The 21813-nt window shown below is 39.0% G+C and overlaps 1 protein-coding gene across 23 annotated transcripts in view; it reads right to left on the bottom strand.

The window, feature by feature from the left end:
- Positions 1-21813, bottom strand: part of NRXN1 (neurexin 1) — a 1136507-nt gene that overhangs the window by 427428 nt on the left and 687266 nt on the right. For 2 of the 23 annotated variants that reach the window (XM_032178131.2, XM_032178132.2), the window contains exon 1: positions 11400-14747. The exons of 19 other annotated variants lie outside the window; for them this stretch is intronic. In XM_032178131.2, the coding sequence (XP_032034022.1) occupies positions 11400-11646 (247 nt within the window). In that variant the 5' untranslated portion in view covers positions 11647-14747. Of the gene's footprint in view, positions 1-11399; positions 14748-21813 lie in introns of those variants that run through there. 2 more of the 23 variants (XM_032178129.2, XM_032178130.2) reach the window with 1 other exon arrangement.

Genomic DNA, 21813 nt, shown 5'->3' with positions numbered 1-21813 from the left:
GTTCTGTCTAAATGCTAGACTCTTAGCATTTGGCTATGGTATACGCGTCAAAATGGCCACAGTAAAAGAAGTGACATTAGCAATTCTGGGCTAGGAAGCACTGTTTCTCTTACCGAAATCTCTTCAACTGTAATCCAGCCAGGTACAGATTGCTTTGTGTTTGCTGACATTTTCAGAGTTGATTGTGCAAAAAAGGTACAATCATTTTCCTAAGTTTTTCCTCGTCATCTTTACCCTCTCCCCACCACCCTCTGCCGTTATTTTCAAAAGGCTTAATCTAAATTCTAAAGGAATATTCTAAGAGAGCGAGGAAAAAAATATTCAACACTAAACTGCAGCAATAGCCTTGACAGTTCAAGGCTGCAGGTGTCCTGGTTTAACTACCACATGGAAAAAGGGGATACAAATTGTTGGGTTACTACACAATATCCTCTTGTTAACATCTGTGTTATCCTCTTTTGGAAGAATCAGACACCAGGAAAGGATATCAATTTCAACCCCTTGTCTTTTACTTAAAGAATCTACCAAATCAGTCTAGAATGATAAGAATGAAATATGTTCTAAAAAGCTCAGAGGAGTCTGTCTACCTTATAACTAACCTCAGTCCTTTCTGGTTTTTTTCCAGAGCAGAAAAGACCCACTGTTGGAGAGGGGTTCATCTGTCACTTGAGGGGCAGCAGCAATTTATCAGTTCCTGTGCCAGATGTTTACATAGTATCAAGTCTTCACAACACTCCTACAGAGGCCCTATTTCACTCTAGGGAAAACCAAGGCTCAGAGGTTTAGAAACTGCCCAAGGTCAGATAGTTAGTAGATGCAATGAGAATTATAAGAGTAATCCTTTATGTCACAAGGGAATTCCAGAATTCCTGTAATGCTATTTTAAGTGGAATGTGTGAAATGCCAGTAAATAAACAACAAAAATTCTGGTGTTAAATTGAAGAAACAAAATAATCTTTAAGAAAAATGTAGTTGAGAGTCAAACTAGAAAGCATTTACCATCCTTTCTGAATGTTGCTGCAACTTACAGTCTAATATAAAAACTCAGTAGAAATGAGTAGTAGAGATGCTTAAATTCTCTATGTAGTCATACAATACCATGCATATAGAAACAACACAATTTGATTTTTAAAATCTTTAAGGCTTCATAATTAAGAGGCCATAATTAAAATTAGAATACTCAAATAAGTTTATTAATCGTCAGTCTTTTCTCTATATCCTGCCTCCAGAATTATATGATTTTATTTAACCATTTGCAGGATTCCTTTCATCTCAGGAGAGTATAATCATATAATCAGACTCATCACCACTGTTCCCTTTTAATTGTAAATCATGACTGCACTTGCAAATTAGTCTATTATCACAGCAGATTATCAATTTGGTAGGGAAAGTATTTGCTATCTAGAATGAAAGTAGTTAATAAACATTAATAAACATCTTAAATCAATCACTCCTTTACTCTTGGTGTGGCGACAGATGTCAGTTGAGATTAATAAATCAGTCAGAACAAACAAAGTGATGAGGAAGGGAAGCACAAGGAAGCCTCTCGATGCCCTGTGTACTTAAGAATCACAATGCCTAAAAACTAATTGGAAGGTAAAGATAAGGCATTAAACCTTCAGAGAAATGACTTGCTGGAAATTAGACAAAGTAAATCCAGATAGTCATTCTCTGTGGGTCTGTTATGAACCACTGGCAATAAAAGCTAGAGGAGAAAACAAAATGCTCAGTCAGAATAAATTACGTTTATTGACAGCATAATGTAGAGGTTAAAAGCATGGACTTTCTTTTTCCTTTTTATTTTTTTCTTTTGAGACGGAGTTTCACTCTTGTTGCCCAGGCTGGAGTGTGCAATGGCTTGATCTCGTCTCACTGCAACCTCCGCCTCCCAGGTTCAAGCGATTCTTCTGCCTCAACCTCCTGAGTAGCTGGGATTACAGGCAAAGGCCACCACACCCAGCTAATTTTGTATTTTTAGTACAGATGGGGTTTCTCTATGTTGGTCAGGCTGGTCTCGAACTCCCGACCTCAAATGATCCGCCGGCCTTGGCCTCCCAAAGTGCTGGGATTACAGGCGTGAGCCACTGCACGTGGCCAAAAGCATGGACTTTCTAATGGGCCTGCTTGGGTTTGAATCCAGGGCCCACAACTTCGTTTCGGCGACGTAACTATTTCTTAATTTTGCTGTGCCTCAATATCCTTATGAGTAAAATGGGAGAGTAAAGTACCTATCTCATAAAGTTGTTGTAAGGATTAAATGAATCGATATTTTGTTAAGAGTTTAAAACAGCACCTGGCATATAATAAGCACTGAGTGATTATTCAATAACTAAACGATATAATTGGCCATTTACTACCATTTTATGTGGCTCTAGTTCTTTCTCTGCACAGCCTTTTATGACGGAGAATCGGGGTTGTGAAGTAATCCCACAATATTTTAATCACTTCCTCACTATAAGCCAAGATTTGATTTAATTCATTCTGTAAAAATAATTAAAATTGAATTCTGTTAAAAATAAAAAAACACAAATTTTTCATTTAAAAATAAGATTACTGAGGCAAAATGTTAACAGTACAAATAGACTGTTGTTGTATAGCCTAGTCATTAAAGGCATCCAGATATCAATACCTTGTGTATTAACACAAGACTTTTGTATAAAGATGTTTATCAGAAGCCCATCAGGAGTGTTACACTTTTAGTTATGGCACAAAACGTTATCCACTAGCAGCATCAACAACTCTTTATCTCACCTAGGACTAGTCCCAAGAAAAAGAATGAGTGGGGAAACCAAATACATTATTTGCATATTTAACAGCATGTCCAATTAGCCACTTTGCTGACAGAGACTAATTTATTATTCATCTTATTCCAGCATATGTTACTACTTTGACATCCATGTGAAAAATGACTGATATAGCACATCGTGATTTTGAAAATGTTAACTGTGGACTTCAAGAAAATGTAGTTTAGACTGTTGAGGAAATTTTCTCTGCTTCACCTTCAGAAAGACAGAATCTAGAAAACGATCAATTTTTCCACTATGTAGGCATAAATGGTCCAATATGACATAATTTTCAGAAATGAATATGAAATATAAAGGAAATAAGCTATCAAATGATGCCCTGCAAACCTAATAGAAGGTTCAATCTCTACATACATCCTCTAGGCAAAAATTCTCAGAGGTATTTAAATCAGCCATGTTCCAGTATTATTTCTCTATACTAGATTGTAATATATTTTATAATTGAAAAGGATAATTATACATAAAATGATATAGATACATAGATAGGAACTAAAGCATTCATTCAATTAAAAAAGGCAGGATCTTGAAAAATTTGAAAGCCAAGTTCCTCAGAAAAACCACATACTTCTTGCAAATGTGCTTGGACAGTTTTTCATTAGAAAGTGAAAAAAAAAAGATAAAACAATGTTTTGCTGCATGCCCCTTCAAAACGTGCTAATCAGTTACTGTGAGAGTATTGCGTCACTGGGCTACCACACTCTTCCTGAATGTATCTTTTAGAACAGCATCACAATCAACTCCTAGTGAACTGCTTTACGCTCTGTAACTATCCACACTTTAGATTTTTCAGTCTTAACATAAAATCAAAGATTTCAGAATCTAAAATTATCTGTTTTAAGTAGCATTAAAAATACCACTTCTCTTTAAGCAGCTCTGAAACCTGAATTCATCTAGAAAAATATGCCATGATGACCAAATGGTAACTAATTGCCAAGACAGGCTAAACCACATATATAATTACATGTACCATTGTTAGTCCAATGGCAACCCAGAAAATAAAAAAAAAACCATGATTATCATGGCATCATGGCAGAAGAGTTGTCCAAATAATTAAATTTCACTGCCTTGTATTTTACCACATATTAAAAAGCACTCCTTTACAATCTGTTAAATTTTTTTCTTTCTTTATAGTTGCTCATTTTCAGAGATATATCATAATACTTTTACCAATTTTAATTATTCGACAAACAAGTCACCAAATATATACAGGAACATTTAAAAGTTCACAACCTTGGTTTAAAAAACATAGGTCACATTATATAATACATTTAAACTGGGGATCTCAGAGCCCAAAAGGGTCCTATATTCTGAATTTCACAACAAAAATGACTACAAGATTCAAAGAAAGTTCATAGAAAACTTAACATGTACATAACCACATACCTTGAAAATACACTGGAGAAACACCTTTCTATACTGCCTCAGTTAAAATTCACAAATATCACGGATATTAAGTTCCCACAATTAATGCAGCAGGTTCTTCTTATCTACTTGTATATTTAGTGATTAAATGGAAGTCTGTACAGGAATCATCATCTTCTGGTGTTAAAGCTTTTTAGTATAGTAGTTACTATTTAATTAATAACATTCCTTATCACTGCCTGAGCATAACCCTTCGAGTCGAATTTGAGAACGGCCCTCATTTATTAATCCATCTCCATCTTCCTACTTATTGACTAAGTACCACAAGGTAATATTAGATAAAATTCCTTCCACTGAAATGCAGATATAAATTTCACACCTATATTGACTTGAAATCCTTAACAACTATGAGTTAGCTACTCTTTTGTGGCTGATTTTATTCTTAATGAAGAACATTTTTTGAGACATGAATTGGAAAGTACCAACACTGGGACAAATTTCAGGTCTTCTAATTTAAATCCAGTGGGTTTCGTTTGTTAGCCTTTTTCAAAACCCTGCCTTTTATATTGTCATGGAAAAGCAAATGTACTGTGGCTACTTATTAATTAGGTGACCCTGACATAATCATCACCTCTTTAAATTTGTTTCCTTGTCAGCAAAATGATGATCATAAGCCCTGCCATGGTTGTGATGATGATTAAATGAGACACTTTACATGAAGGCACTGTGGAAATATATACTTAAAAGATAGCTGTTTTCACTCAGTTCTGTCAAAAGCTTGAGGGAATGCATTGTTATGTGATCAACACTGAAAAATCTTGTATTTTGTGAGAGAATGGAATATTTTAAAAGGCCATTTCAAGCTTCTATGTGGAGATATTCTACACCCTACATAGACCAGAAAGGGCTGGGCAAAAAGACCAAATGAAAGAAGCGGGTGCTTTTCCAAGAGGAAATCCTTGAGACCACAGTTGTGAGACAAGTACTAGGCCAAATGCACCTTGAGCCTGACTACCACACCATGGCTCCTGTGCACCTAAGTAAGCCACTCCCAGGATAATCACGAGGACAATTAGATGGCTTAAGGGACCTGAATACAATCTTTGCAAAAATATCTCCAGTTACAATATGTTTAGAATCAACACATCCCCGGGAAAAGACAACAGCATGAGGATTTTAAGTGATCCTTATGATCAAAGGAAACTTAGAATTGGAAATGATCTTAGAGGTCTGCTGGTCCAATTAAAAAAAAAAAAAGAGAGAAACAGAGAAAAACAAAACAAGAATATGAATGACAAAACAATATAAAAAGTCATGCTCATTATTACTGGGATTGTTAACATCTCAAAACATAAATTGTGTTTTTTTCTTAAAAAGAGGCATACACTGTAGTATAAATGAGTCATCGAGGGCTGACTGTGGTGATGGTCAACAGTAGAGGAAAGTTGGTTTTCTCTGTATGAACCAAGTTTGGTTGCTCTATTCTCTTCTCAAAGACCAATCCTCTAATCCCAGTTAATTGTCTAAAAAGGATTGCTTTTGGTCATACAGTGTACAGGTGAGAGTGCAGATGAATTAGTGCAGGCTCTCCCTTCTATTGGAGCACAGGCTTTATGGAAGACTATTCCATAGGAGGAGGAAGATGAGTTAGAAGATATGGGTCCTACCTCCATCTCTGCTGCTGATTTGCTGTGACCCTATGAGTGTAGTTCACTTAAATTATTTAGATCTCTGTTGTCACATCTATAAAATAAAAGGAAGATACTCCTCAAACTTTAGAACTGAAAGAAATGATGTTCAAAGTGGTAACTGAATTCCAGAAGTCACGGAGTTAATAACTGGCTGAACTGGGACAGGAACTCAGGTCTTCTAATTTTAAGGTCTAGATTTCCCCTACATGTGCTCTAAAGTCTCTTTTAAGTATTTCTTAAAAAAAAAAAAAAAAAAAAAAAAAAAATCATTGGGAACCTACTATACTCTGGGCACTTTTCAAATTCATGGTCTCATTTATTCTTCACTTATTGTATTTTAATTTTATAAATGGAGAAAACATTCTTAGTAAAGAAAAGCAGCTTAGTACATTTATACAGTGCTAGTAAATGGCAATGGCCAAATTTTTATACAGATGTGTTTCTGAGAAGTATTTCACCAGACCAATCTGCATTAATTATTCATAATTAGTGTAAACTTATATGATTGAATCCCTATCTTAACTACATTTACAAAATGAGCCTTCTATCTGTTTGAAAAGTAGAAATTGTTATGTTTTGTTAGAAAAAATATATGCAGCAACTTGGTGGAAAACAACTGTATAAAGAGCTCTTTCTAAAACATTAATAATGAAGGGCAATAAAAAGTGGTGTAGATAAAAATTACTATTTTGATGTTTTTATCAGATCATTTCATGGTGAGTCCCAGATGATTGCTACATATACATAAACTTTATGTTTTTTGCATTTATGCTTGGAAACTACCTATTTTTAAGGAAAAAATTGAATTTGCCTCTTTAAGGATTAACTCTTTCCAACAACAGCTTGGATTTTTAGAACTAAGTTGTAAACTTCTTGATGGTTCTGCCTCGGATATCTTGCCTCTTCCAACCTCACCTCTACTCTCATCCTTATTATTCTCTGGTCCTCCATGGTACCTGGTACACAAATACAAACACATGCTCATAGTAGGAATTTATGATATATTTAGTGAATAAATGAATGCATGAATGAACAATCTAAGAAATAAACCTATTAAAGTTTTGGGCAACCAAAAAATTACTCTAAAGTGCCAGGGTTACTTGGATCATCATTGATTCAAAGATTCTTCCAAAAATATTAGCTAGCCATCTTGCTGAAAACAGCATTTAAGTGATAATAACGTTTCGTCCAAGAATCCAAAGCAAGGAAAAGGTGTGGAACACCAGTGGCTGTTTCAGCAGAACAGTCATAGCCAAAAACATTCTGGGTCACACATATGAATTCATTACCAGCTAATTCATATTAAACATTAAAGCTAAATGTTTCCACAATGTAGAGAATATTCTCAAAGGTTTTGCTGGCTCTCTTGGTTGCCACACAAAAGAGTAAAGGGATTACTCTATGAAACATTAACCTCCTGCCTCCTGGAAAAACAGAGAAACAAAAACCTCCTCAGCAGAATCAATGAAGTAATCTGCGGGACTCCAGTGAGGTACCAGCAGCTTTCTAACAGTGCGCATTATTGTTAAAACATGCTTGAAGCAAAACGCTAGACCATGTATCTTGTAATTATTTCTTAAGAGATCAACCATTAAATGGCATAGAGGACCCTCTTAGTTTGAGTTTAAAAACCTCTGAGCTCATAGAATTGCTCTGGGCTATGGGCCATAGGCCTTGATTCTAATTCCTCTTTGACTCTAATCAGACATCTGGCTCCGTCTTCTGGCCCATTTATGGTATGCCTCAGTATCCATACAGGAAAATCACATTCAAACTCACTCTGAAACCTACCCATCCTCTTAGAAGTTTGGTATGTGTACTGAAAGTGTCTCAGAAAAAGAAACATTATAAATTCAAGATACAATTATTATCCTTATATAACACCATTAAGCAACTTCAATTACAAACCACACTTTTAAAATCTGTTAACACTTCCTTCTGGGAAAGCCCTTTTGCCCTTTAATAGTGTAAGCTAATCATGGCAATATAATTTCCGGAGCTCATATTTGTGGAAGGAGAAAGGCTGGCACTGGTGGCTTTCTCCTTCCTTTATCTGCTGAAATTATTGAGAGACTCTAAGCTAATTTTCTAAAGTATGCAGAGGCACTTAGGAAAGCCGGGAGCTGAGATGGGAACCTAAGCATTTCACTGACATCATTCCATGCTCCCCACATATGGCACATCACATAAGCAGTACTGGCTGAGCACACTGGTCTATTCTGGACTCTTGTTGGCGTTAAGTAGCATTCTTAATTACAAGCAGGCTTGCTTTTTGTCATTTACAGTCACACAGTTCTCCCTTTATTTAACTAGAAAAAAAAAACACAATTTTTCTATGGAGGTAGTTTCACCATTTATGTTTTTGAGCAAACGCAAAATATAAAAGGACCCTGCAGTGTTCTCAAAACCTGCTTCTCACAGACACTTAAAAAAAAATCCTCATCATAATCTCTGCAACTGGGTCAGCTTGCACAAAAATACTTGGGTAGCCATGAGCACTCTCTGCACCCTGCAAACCTTGTAAGTGACACCTCATAATAGTGCAAATGAAGCATGGCAAGATGAGAAAATGAAAAAGAATGAACCTGGATAGTCAGCCCAGCAGCTTTCAAAACACAGGGTACTCAATTTTATTCCTTAAAATATAGCACACACGAATTTTTATTTTGCACATTCAACCATATACATGCATTCTCTATTATGAAAGAAAATGTCTTATGATTCACCGAAATTCTAATACAACCAAACAGCCTAGTTCATTTGTTCATCTAGCTATACAAATTTGCAATAGTCTCAGATTTTGAACTAAACCTCATTTTCACTTGTCTTGACTTTCAGCTATGAATTTATCATATTGTCATTTACCTTTGTGCTTTCCCTTCACCCTCATCTATTAGGCTCAAGGGTTCTTTACTTGTGGGTCCTTTGTCCCAACAATTAGCAAAATATTCAGAGAGCTATTGACCCAACAAATTCAACATCACCTCTTTCTTATTAGGTTTCTCTTTAAGCCATCACCTTGCCTGCCGTGTTCTCAGTCCCTCTGCACTCACACCTCACCCCATTTCTCCATCCCCCACCCTGAGAGGCTTATTTTTTATCCTAATGTTCCTTGATTGTTCTCTATAAAGTTAATATTGTTTTCAAAAGAGGGAAAGGATGAAGTATGAGAAATTCATACCTGGCTTTTATTTGGCAGGGGTTGGTTACTGACATGTAAGTTTGCACCTCTGATTGAAAAAAAAGAATCAGAAGAGGAGCAGCCTCTTCCAAAAGAGTAAGTGTGAAGGAGGGTGGGCAGAAATCCAAAAATACACAAACACGACCATACAACAGAACCTTCGAAGGAAACAGAAAGTTCTTTGACCCAAAAGAGTAATACCAACCACTACACACACAACAATTTTCTCTACTATCCTATTCTTTCTCTTTTTCGATGACAGGCACCTCTGATTTTTCATTCACACGCAGAGAGACAATCACTGTATTCTGGAGGGAAAGAAATGTTTGTAAAGGCCAGCAGACGGCGCCTGACTGGGGCAGAAGCTGCAGTGGAGAGGAAAAAGGAGTGCCCCACTCTGCAGCAGGGCCCCTTGGTCTTCTCCTCTCCCACGTCCCCAGCAGCCTTATCCCTCTGGAGAGAGGCTGAGACACAGAAAAGGAGAAGTTGCCTATGGGATTATTAGCCAAGTGCTTCCCAGTGGCACAATTGGGTGCCCCACCCACTCCATACCCCCATCTGCCTCACCACACCCACCTACCCACACTCTGCCCTTCCTGCACCCTGGCTTGCCTCCTTCCCTCAGGACTCACATAATTCTGCACAAAGGCAGGGCAGTGGTTGAGAAGTGCACCCAGGTAAAGGGAGCAACAAGCTCCTAGAATACTGTGGGCTTGTGGTGAGATCACCAGAAACTCCTTATTCTTTCAGAGAGATCTAATCTCTGTTACTTATAAAAATAATTCCTGGCTTGGGACATCACTCTCGTCTCCATACTAGACACTCTTAACTGGAGAGAATTTCTGGGAGAGAACTAGGAGAAGGAGAAAGGAACCAATTCCTAGAACCCACAGGGATGTGTTTTTTCTATTGCGCTCCCAAAGAGGGCTTGCTAGGGGACTTGGTCTCTCTTCAGTTAGATTATGCTATAGTTTTTCATATCTAACCAGAATTGTCCCCAGGTAGGAAGCCCCCGCCCCACCCCGCATCCATGGAATAAAGGGCCATCCTGGTAGCACCAGCAGCTGCTCAGGGTAGAGCAAACTCGTAAGGAGTGGGGCAAAGGATTCCGAGCTGAAACAAGTCTGAAAGGTGACGGGTCCTGCAAGAAAGAGGCGGAAAACGGATATAAAAAAAGTGCCCACAACTTTCACTCTGCTTCCTAAACAAGTGCATTTTACACTAGGGGAGAATAAAAATTGGGAGTGGGGAACGACTCACAAAAACAGATTGATGTCTTAATTTTTGGCAATTCGGGGAATCTGGAATAGACATTTATCTGAAAATTAGAGGAATCTGGCTTCACAGTGCTGGTCACTCTGGAGGAGAAAGCTGCCAACCAAGGCTTTTCTCTACACTGTGCTATTTTCAAAGGGACAGGGCATTAGGAGAATAGTTTCCCTTAGCTCTAACTTCTTCTCCAAGCAGACCTCCCGGCTTAACCCAGCTAGCATTGACTGCCTTGCCCTTCCTGGAAAGCATTAAACACTGAAGGAGGAAGTAAGACCTCCCTCGTTCCAATAGCCTTCAGGCATGATCCTCCGGGAGATGGGTATGTGTAGTCAAGCCTCTCTCTGTTCCATCTAGAAAAGAACTCAGCCTAATTACCAAGAAAAAGACATATATTTATGTGCAGAGTGGATGGAAGAGGAATGGTGTCCAGAGGTCCCCTCCATGGCTGGGAATGGCTGGCCCGCATTAGAGGGGGTGCCTCGGTTGCCCTCCTACCTTCTCCAATTAAGAGAAGGCGTGGGGGCAAAAGTAATTGGCCTCCTGTTGAGTGAGTCCCAGGACTGCTTCGCTGTCACTGCAGTCTGGGCGCACTTTGGAGGAAGGTGCGAGCTGGAATCTCTCCCTCCCCCCATCCGCCACGGGGCCAGGGAAGATGGGCAGGAGGTGGGGCAGCATATACAGCACAGACAAAAGGTTCTGCAGAGCCCTCTTCTCTCTGGTGCTCAGGTCCCTTAGCTGAGCGCGGCGCCCCATCCGGCCACTGAGTGACCTTCTGGCAACTGACGCCCCCTTCCCGCGGTGCCCAGCCGCGCGACCCGGGCTGGTCCTTTAGTAGGTGTCCACGTTTCTCTCCCAGCACCTCGACAAGGAACGCCCCTCCCACCCCTCACCACCAACACCCGCAACGCCTTCCCCCATCCCCTTTCTATTGTCTTCAAAGAGATAAGTGGCTCTCACCAAGCACACCCAAATGCACCTCCCTTTTGTCAAGCTCCCATTTCTCTGAGCCTTAGGAGCCCAGGAGCGAGTGCAGGGTAGAAAGGGGGGAGCGAGGGGGTAACCCGCGAGAACTTGGCATCGCAGACCCACCGTGTCCGCCTCGCAAGGATGCCGGTGACCTGTAGATTGCAATAGGCACTGAATGATGCTTGCTGCTGCCATGGAAATGGTGGATGTGGTGCGCTCCCAAACTGGACGCCCCCCACGCCACTCCTAGGAGGCCGCTGAGGGTGAGCGGGACTATCCAAAGCAGGGCCAGGCGCCCCCCTGCGCCGCCGCCGCCGCCGCCCCCGGGCGAGCCCAGCTCGGCGCCGCACCGGAGCATCCTCTGGTACATGGCGGGGCGCCCGCCGAGGGGCAGCCGCCGCGGGAGGCAAAGTTTGGGGCGCGGGGAGAGGAGAGGGCGCAGGGGAGCAGGCGGCGCGGAGTCGGCTGAGGGTCCGGCCGCCTCACCGCGCCAGGGCACCCATCCTCTCCCTCCTTCGGACAGTCTTCTCGGGGTCCTGGAGTCCGCCGTGCCTAGCACCCCAAACAATCCGAAACATAGCCGAGGCGAATGCAGCTGGAGAGGGGCTTGTCCGGAAAGGCAGCCCCGGGAACAGCAAGCGCGGAGCGGGTGGCTGCTTCCAGATTTCCAGGGCTCCAGGTTCTCGAGAGATACTCCCAAAGAGTTTCGGGCGAGAGTGCGTGCCGGCGGGTGGGGGGCCGAAAAATTGTTTAAATCTCCTCCTGGAGGGTCCTCACTTCTACATGACAGCCATCCACCGCGAATCCACTAGGTAAATCCATTTAGCTTTGTGTGCGGGGACTAGGGAGGCCACTTCGCCGGCCCAACCTCCTTTCAAGACAGAAGCAGACCCCATGGAATCCAGGCGCCCCTTCCCTCCATTCAGCCCCGGCCGGCTCGCCCGCTAGCGCCAGCCTCCCCCGGGCAGCGCGCGGAGCAGCGGCGCGCATCGCCTGCTCCCGAGGCAATCTCCGCATCCGCCGCCTCCTGACACTTACGCCCGGCGAGGGGTTCAGTGGGAAGAGTGCGCCCTTCTGAAGGAAGTGGGAATCGAACGGGGGAAAGACAGCTGAGAAGAAGATGCGGACGAAGGAGTAAGGGAGAGAAACAGAAAAAGAAAAAGAAAAAGAAAAAAAAAGAAAGAAAGAAAAGAAAAACCACACACGCTGGTGAAGCAAGGGGCTCTATGCAAATCTGCAGTCTCCAAACAGCAAATCACTGAAGCTCAGATGCAATGCAGAGGACGAGCCTATGTAACGAGGGAGGCTGGTTTAGCTTCCCACGAAAATCGCCCTGCTTTGCCTCTCCCTTGCATTCTCCACACATCAAAGGGACACGTGTAAGGCGAAACGGGAACACCTAAAAAGCAGCTCTCCCTCCACCAGGTGATCCCTCCATCTGAACTACAATGGCAAATGGCACCCTTCCCCTACACAATGGTTTAGATGTAACCAGTGTCTTTAGAGATCTTAAAAGGGAGAGAATTCGGGTCTTTTTATTGGACCAAACTTGTTCTACCAGGTGTTTAAACCCAATCTGCTAAATATGGCTTGATACCTTGTACTCAAGCAACAGTTGCGATGATCTGTTAATCACACATGTTACTCATAACAAGGATTCTTCATCCCACTACCATATTATATCTCATATAAGGCAGTGGAAGTTCAGGGGACCAAAACTCACAAGGAGGGAAAAGGATTAATTTGGCAGCTGCAGAAGAGGCAGAAAGTGGAAGAATGCGAAGAGAGGAAGGGAAGTGTCAGGAGAGAAACAGGAAGAAAGCAGAAAAGAAAGAAATGGCATGAATATAATTGCTTGTATTTCAGTCAATATTTTAGGAATATTTAAGAACTTCCAAGACCTCCATAGAAGCCCCGCTGTGATGATCTTTGCTAAGGGTGGAACTCCTCCTTTCTCTCATCCTGTCTTATAAAGAAAATAGCATCAGGAAATGAAAATTCCTAAATCTAGTGCCCCCAAGGGAAAGAGGACATTTATATGCTTTTGATGAAATACAGCATCTTTAACTGAAAGCTGTGTGTCCGAGATGAAAGACCAGCAAAGCCAGCATAAATTTAAGAGTAGAAATCTAGCAATGCAAGTGGACTTAGCTAGGAGGACCACAGGCACTGGATGCTGGTGATTAAGACTTGGGACTATGATTTAAACATTTCCGTGATTTCCAAAAGATGATACAAACCTATGACATGTCTAGTGGCTGGACTTTTTTTTTTTGTCTTTATTTCTATTTAAAGCCAAAAGAAAGCAACATTGAACAAGAATGATTTCTCACTAGCTTCTCATCATCTACATAATTGTTATCAACAAATATAAAGTCCAATATTTTAAAAAAAATGTAATTCTGGGAAGATTTCATTCAAATCAGCTACTAACCCAAGTGGCCATTTAGATTTGTATATTGCTTCCTAGTCCAAAGATTCAACCATGGGACCCTGATGCCCACTATATAAATAGTGTCCAGTGGCCCCCAAATCACACCTGTAGCAATCACACATCTCACATTCCTGTCAAAAGTTTATTTTATGATACTAAAAGATAATTCTTCAGTAGTATATTGATTGAAACAGTTCAGCCTTGCTAAACACGATGCTTTTATCTATTTAAATATGCCATGTCTCCCAACCTTCCACAGCTGCTCAAACACCAGCAGACGCAAAATCTATCATTTTCCACTGTGAACTGTTTCTGCCCTTGCCCCCAGTCATTTCTTATTCATTTTGTTATTTTGCAACATATGTATTTTAATTCACTAACAAGAGTCGTGATTATTCGTTTTAAAAATATCAAGTAGAGCTTCAAAAAGAAAAGGAAAATCATCCACACAGTATGTTTTCAGGACTGCAGGTCCATATTCTGAATTTGACATTTCATAGCGTTAGCATGGAAAGAGCACTGGATTAGGAGTTAGGAAATCTGTACTGCATTTTTGATGCCACCATTTGCTGGTTACATCACATTAGTTACTCAGACTTTCCCTGAGGCACTGTGACTTCCTTTATAAAATAGTCATGTTTCTATCTTTCCTAACAATCCCACAGGGTAGAAAGGATATCATGCAATATTTAATGTTGGTGTTCTTTAAAATATGTCAAATGCTCCCTGCAATGAAGGCGTTATGTCTCTTCTCTCATACAGGTCTAACATATTCAAGCTGATCACCATGCACAATACATTCAGTTGCCTTCCATCTAAAAGATACGTAGAACATTGCATTGTTCTCCAATACCCTCATATATTGTATTAATCTGTCCTTCCCTCCCCAAATAAATGGTAGATTCCTGAAGGGGACAAGAGTCAAGTCTTCATTCCTACTCCCTCTAGTGTCCAGCATATGTGAAACATATCTAGTCTCTTAGTACTTGCAGTCAATTCTCATTATTCACAGTAGTTGTGGCAAATAAAGTCCCTGTGAACACTGAATTAGCAAATACTGAACCATTGCTCCTATGGGGAAATACAGGGCTATGTTCCTGCAAACCTCTGATCACATTTTCATCACTGAATCAATCCATTGCCTTGTTTTATGTGTTTCTGAATGATAATGACACCTTCTTTAATACATAATGTTGATTCATCAACATTGAACTCATGACCAGCAGCACTCTAACTCATGCCTGAAAGAAGCATATCTAATATGTATTTTCTCCATAAGGCACATCACATCTTTCTTGCATTTAGGAACATTAGACAGCCCTTTAGTATTATGCTTGAGGGCCATTTTAAACAGCAAAGTCACCAGCGTAAAACACAAAAACATGGTGCTAAAAAGACCTAAAATAGCGCACTTGTTTACAGTGTGAGAGCTGAAACAAGAAGGAAGCCAATAGTCTTGTTCAACTTCAGCCAGGAGCATGTGCATTGGGAACACAAACGTTTGCCATTCTCTGCGTGTTTGCTAAGGATCACCAAAGTGCCACAGGCTACAAGTAAATAACAAGGACCAACTGTATTTGTTATTCTCTTCATTGCTAGGAATGGATAGGGCTGGGACTTCGGAGAGTGATTTGTATAAGGAAAAGCCATAGAAATAGAATAAGCATAGAAGATTGTGAATAACTTTCCCAAGAACATTTAATTAGGAGGATGCTTCCCCTCCTCCCTTACTCACCCGCCTGTCTTATATTGTCTGGGGCCTTGGGAGATAAAGGCAGGGTTAGAGAAAGGATAGGCCAGAAATCTTAGTTTTACAGGAGTCTCAAGAGCTAAAGAGAAAATATTTATGGCTGCCTCAAAAGAAGAAATTGTAGCTGTAGTCTTCCAGGCAGATGTCTAGGGCACCTTTGCAATACTTAGGAGGTTCTAGGGTGTATGCTGTGATACGGAGACAGCAATATTTGTTATAAATGATTGCAATTTTGTGGAACAAGGAGCAATTCTCTTTCCAGATAGTGTAGAAAAAGTATTGTGGGCAAAAGCATGAGTAATCTGGATGAAGAAAATAAAGCTTGTGTGTACCCATTAATTTGTGTCTCTTCAGCTAGTCAGTCTTTGTGTTTGCAATTTTGTTATCTAAGGGAAACTGAGGCAGCATCTCACAAATTGTTCTCAGGTGATTGAAGAACTGGTTGGAGGAAACATGGTTTTTGGCTAACTGTAATGTATTCTAAAAAAATTCTGCGCAGACAGTGTGATATAAGTGTTTCTTTACGCTGTCTGTACCCCGAGAGTGTCAGTGCTTTTATCAGGAATTTATGCCCCAACATCTCAGTCAGAATTACAGAAGGCAGAGGTGGCTTCTAGAAGCCTTGGGCTACTATCATCTCTAATTATGATGTGGCTGTGCTCATTAGTTATCATATCTGTTGAAAGTAAGTTATCACTGATGAAATTAAGGGCTTGTTAATTAGTCCAATGAAAGTTAGGAAGAAGTTATCCTTGGTGAAATTATTAATAGGCAAGATGCGTGAATTTACTAAATTTTACCTGAACACACCTCACTTCTACATAAATGGAGTATGTGACTCTAAGAGGCTTTTCACCCTTTACTATGAGGAATGGTTCCATAATAATAGTAATAATAAAAACTAACACTTATTTCTAGCACACTACTCTGAGTGATTTAAATGAATTAATTCACATAATCATTACAAAATGATATGAGGTAGGTACTACTGTTGATCCCTAACAGTTCTTAGTCGCTTAATTCTGAGAGATGGTGAGATGGGTGCTGTCATTGAAATACTGTCATATTCGCTTCAGGAAAACCATTTTTGGAAGACATTTTTTTTTCAGGTACCTAAAAGAATAAAGAGCTGGAACTTCACCAAGCTTCTAGAATAGGCTATAAAATTTTGTGCCTACTCATTAATAAATGTCTGTATCTGTAGCAGAAGTTGGTCTTGGTCTTGAATTCATTATGAGCTGTACTTGTGTGAACTCTTGGAAACGGGGTTCACACTCAGTTGCCGCCAACAACCATGGCTACTGAGATCTACCTAAAAGAACCTAAGGACCGTATGTGCTAAGCTGTCCTAAGCCCACTCACGCCTGATGATTTATCATGAACAAGAATACAGGTAGCCTAAGTTGAACAACAGTTAAGAAATGAGAGATGGATTTGAAAGTCGAGAGGAAAAGAAAAAAGAAATAGAAAGAGACGGAAGAGGAGAGCGAGTGGAAGAGGGAGATTCTGGAGAAATGGGAAAGGACAGGCCATTTCAAGTTATTTCCTCATATTGCAAAAATCAACCTTTTTGTCTCAAGAAACAGGATGGTTGTCAGGCAGACACTTTCATCCTTTTCATATTTCCCTTAAGCTTAATTAGAAACCCTTAAAGCTCAGTATTAAGCTTTTTAAATAGAAAAGTAGACACTAAAAACAGCAGAGGGGAAGTATATTAAAACCCACAGGCAGCACTAATATTTTAAAAATTAAAAATGAGAAGAGTGTCAGTCTTGCATTTTGTATTTCTACCAGTATCCCCATAAAGTAAAGACAAGCAGACCCCACATATCCATCTACCTTACTTTTCTGAGTTATAACTGAGAGTCAATAAAAAGGGGCAGACTCAGAAGAGGGTTTGTTCTGGAGAGTTGTAAAGCTAAACCCCCGATCCTGTTACCCCTCTGGATTATTGCAGGTCCCTAAGAGTAAGATCAGAAAATGAGAGTAAGAGCATTGAGAATAATAATAATAATAATAATAATAATAATAATAATAATAATAATAATGCCAGGCTAAAAGCATCTCTGGAGATTTACTGCAATCTTTTTATTATTGAGATGATAAACTTGTGTTACAGAAAAGTCAGGTTTATTTATGAAGTGTTTACTTATCTTGAGGAACACTTTCACCTCCAACCACCGATAGTCCAGTCATAGAAATAGATTGGTGAATTCAGTCAACTTAGCTATTACCTAGCTCCTCCCCAATGATATAACAAATCAGAGGGAGTGCTGGGGATCAAGATGAGCCAATGCGGTACTCAAGTCACTCAAATTGAATTAAAGCCTAGATGTGCAGTTTGACTTGGAAACATGACTAGATTTATTCAAGTCAAGATTGGTTGTGTTTAGCTTTGAAATATTCTATAATCTCTATCTTGTCTTTCATCCGATTTAATAAAAATTTCATTTTTGGTGGCTTGCATACAACTTGGTGTTTAAGTACCAAGTCAGGGTCATAGAGATTTCACTATAACTGCAAATTCAAGTGTTGCAGGCATCACAGGAGCACCAACCAATAATATGCCATCTTTTAATCACTGTCAGATTATATAGTTTGTAGAATTATTTCAACCGATTTCTGTTGGTGACAAACACTTCCTAGGCTCATGCTCTTTCAGTTTCAATGTGTTCATAACGTAGCGTGGCAACATGAGACTGGAGTGCCTGACTGTGAGTATGAATCCAAGCTTCATTGTTTTTATTCATGTGACATTGAGTTTAAGGGCCCCTTGTCCCAGTTTCCTCATCTGGAAAAGGATTATAATGCTAAATGTAATGAAATTGGAACCATTTCTAAAATCTATTAAACACATAATAAATATGTTATTATTCTTTATTCATGTGTACTTAGTTTAGTTTATTTATTCTTTATTCATAGGTACTTTATGCCAAAGACATAAAGATAATGAGTTGAGAGGTGGTTTTTAATTTGGCCATATTCTAAAGTCTTCCCACTCAGTCTATAGTCAAGCTCAGCCACTTCTTAATTTATTACCATACCCTCTGTTTCTCTAAATCTGTGTTGCTCAAACTTTAGTGTGCATAGGAGATACACTAGAGGGGCTAGAAGAGCTGTTAAATCACAGATTGCTTTGCTTTTGATTTCCTTAATCTTTGGAGGACCCTGATAATTTGCATTTCTAACAAGTTCCCAGGTGATGCTGAAGCTGCTAGTCCAGGGGAATGCCAAGGTCCTTGTTTCAGGTTTTATTAACTAACACATGGAGAGCTTTCTCATTAAGCTCCTTACCAAAGATCTCACCTCCCCTTAGTTGATCCAGTATAACTACAGCCAGATCAGTGTTCCCTAAGCATAGATAATACTGCTGTACCCAATTCTCTTCTTTAAAGCGTTGTTTAAAAACTTCAAGACGTCTATTATATAAACCTATTTGTTCTCATCTCACACCATGTAACTCTAAATTCTCCTTACTACAGTTAGAAAAAAAAATCTATTTTCCTTCTCATCTTTTGTATTTGAGCTCTTTTATTTGCTGCCTTGCCAGTGGCTATGAGCAGGAACTCAGGCACTACACTAGGGTTCAACTCTCGCTTCTACTAACTTGCTAGCTATGCGGCCTTGGACAGGTTATTCAAGCTCAGTTTTCCCATTTGTAAAAAAGGTTAATTGTAGGGTTGTTGTGAGGATTAAATGAGTTGACAAATTTAAAGCATTTAAAATACAATAGTGCCTAGAGTAAATGTGTGTGTATCTATATATACACTACCTTAGTGTCTACAGTGCATATATATATATATATATATATATATATATATATATATATAAACTCGCTTTTTGCTGTTGTTTTCTGAAATGGGTTATTTCTCCCCTTGTTTTATGGTAGGGATAAAATAAATCAGAATTTATGATAATATTGTTTTCCATATAATTCTTAATACTGGTCATCCCAAATAGTCACCATAACAAAACTAAAGTAAACTAAACAAGAACAAAAATTAAAAAGTCCCTTCCAGGTCTGGGCATATCAGGCCTCCAGTCCAACCAGCATCAGCTAGAGAAAAGATCAGTGCCATGAACTGACAACCTGGGATCTGTCTGCCTGAATTCCAAGACACTGTCTGTCTCATGTCTATCACTGCAGAAAGAAGCATGAGATTGTTGAGAACAACTAGAAGTGGAAGGACAACTCTAAGGCAAGTTAGGGTAATATTAAGACTAAAGCATAATTTCCAAATTCTCTAGTAAACACAGATACTCAAACCAGGAACCAGAAATCATGTACCATATGTTTAATTTCCTGAATGTCCAAGGACTCAGAGCATAAACCAATTTGATTTATCTTTGCGAATATATGTTGTGGAGCATATATTACAATTTGAATGCATTGAGAGGAACTTAATCATGCGATTCAAATTGAATCTCTGTCTGGGATCTATAATCGAATCCCCACCCAATTCAAGAATTCAGGATATATATTTTATATATATGTACATATATATACACATAAATATATTTATATATACAAATTTATATATATATATATGTTAGGTTGCACATTTTGTCAGAGATATTTTGATGTTAATACTACAGATAAGTTGGTATGACTATTCTACCATCAAGACCTTTTTACCAGGTAAAATTAAAATTCTGTAGCATGTTATATTAAGCCCTTTAAAATGTGCCTCCATGCCTCTTGTTTTACCTCCATTTCAACTTCTGCCACTTTCTCCACAAACACCCCAGGCTCCAGCCACATGAATTTCTCACTCTTCCGTAAAACACACTGCACACTTTTTGTTGTTGTTGTTTTTGCTTTGAGATATCCCATGCTATTCTCTCTGTAAAACTATCTTTTCTACTTCCTTCCTCTCTTAGTATTGCATTAATTGTTCTATCAAATGTTAATATATATTTCTCCATTGGAAAAATTTCTGAACGCTGTCATTTTTTTGCTACCTTCTCATGTGTAGAATATTACAAATACCTAAAAAAAGAGTGAGGATATGTAACAGTGTATTCACATTACTATTGTGCAGAATAAATAATGATCAAAGCAACTGGTTAAGTCTATCACCATGTTTAGTGGTTAAAATCACCAAAGCCAACAGAGAAATGAAAAAAATCCTCTTCAATTTACCCTTACAGTTTTATTGGTGAGTTATTTTTATTACCTAAAATATATAATAAGTTTATGCTTAATTTTAATTTGAATGCTAAGTAAGCTGGTTATAAAGAATGATGGAATTCATTGTCATATTTTCCTACTCATATTATAAACAGATGTCTTTCTTTTCCATACTTCATAAAAAAAAAAGAAAGTACTGCCAAGCTAAGATGCTTGCTGCCAAGTTGAGTTACAGAACAAACATTTATAGCCAACTTATAAATTCTTAACTGTAGGGTTTTATAATGGAAATACTGTCACCATTTTCACTATAACCATTCAAATAATATTACTATAGCAAAACTTATCATCTAATATTTTTTTCTGGGATGGATGAGGGAAGACTAGCTATAAGAGTTGGAAAAACTTCCAGTAGTTCAATTCAAATTGCACAATTATTCCAATAGTTCAAGTCTCTTAGAATATTGATTTTAAAATAAGAAGTATATGCTCTAAAACATTTATACTTAAAAGATAGGACATTTTTTGATACCTGTATAAGAAATATATGACCTCTGAGGCATTTTGAAAAATTATTAATCAATGTTGCTTTTTTAAAACTGTCTTATTTTCCTTTTATAAAAGAATTACTTTCCCTCACATTTTCTCTGTTCTATTGCTGAGATGATTCCCCGGAGAACTGTGTGTTTACCTTGACAGGTGTTAGTAGATCCACAGACCTCTGTGGAATTGTTCCTGGTTGTGTTCAAGTACAGTAGAAAACATTATGCCTGCAAAGTAATGAACTTACCTTATTGCATTCTAAATAAAATAAACCACACAGCAAGTGGAATTAATCTACTAATGTCTTCCTAATGAAGCTTTCATTAGACATATGCTGTGGTCTTCAATATTTAACACATGACAGGTATTAAAACAAAGCATATCTGATGATTTTTTTAAAGCATACTTGACGATTGCCTCTTACGTTATTTTTAAATGAACTAGATTACCTTCAGATTGCTTTAGGCACCTAATCAAAGAGATACAAGAACATATCTAGACTTAAGATTTTTTTAAAATCAAATAGAAGAAACAAATGCCTCACTACCAATGCCCTTAAATAATGAAAACTGGGCCAGGCGCTCAGGCCTGAAATCTTAGCACTTTGGAAGGTGGAGACAGAAGGATCACTGGAGACTACAAGTTTGAGACCAGCTTGAGCAACATAAGGAGACCCCAT

Source organism: Hylobates moloch, unplaced genomic scaffold (genome assembly GCF_009828535.3).
Source record: "Hylobates moloch isolate HMO894 unplaced genomic scaffold, HMol_V3 SCAFFOLD_15, whole genome shotgun sequence".
Taxonomy (NCBI): domain Eukaryota; kingdom Metazoa; phylum Chordata; class Mammalia; order Primates; family Hylobatidae; genus Hylobates; species Hylobates moloch.
This window is presented reverse-complemented; position numbering and strand designations above follow the sequence as displayed.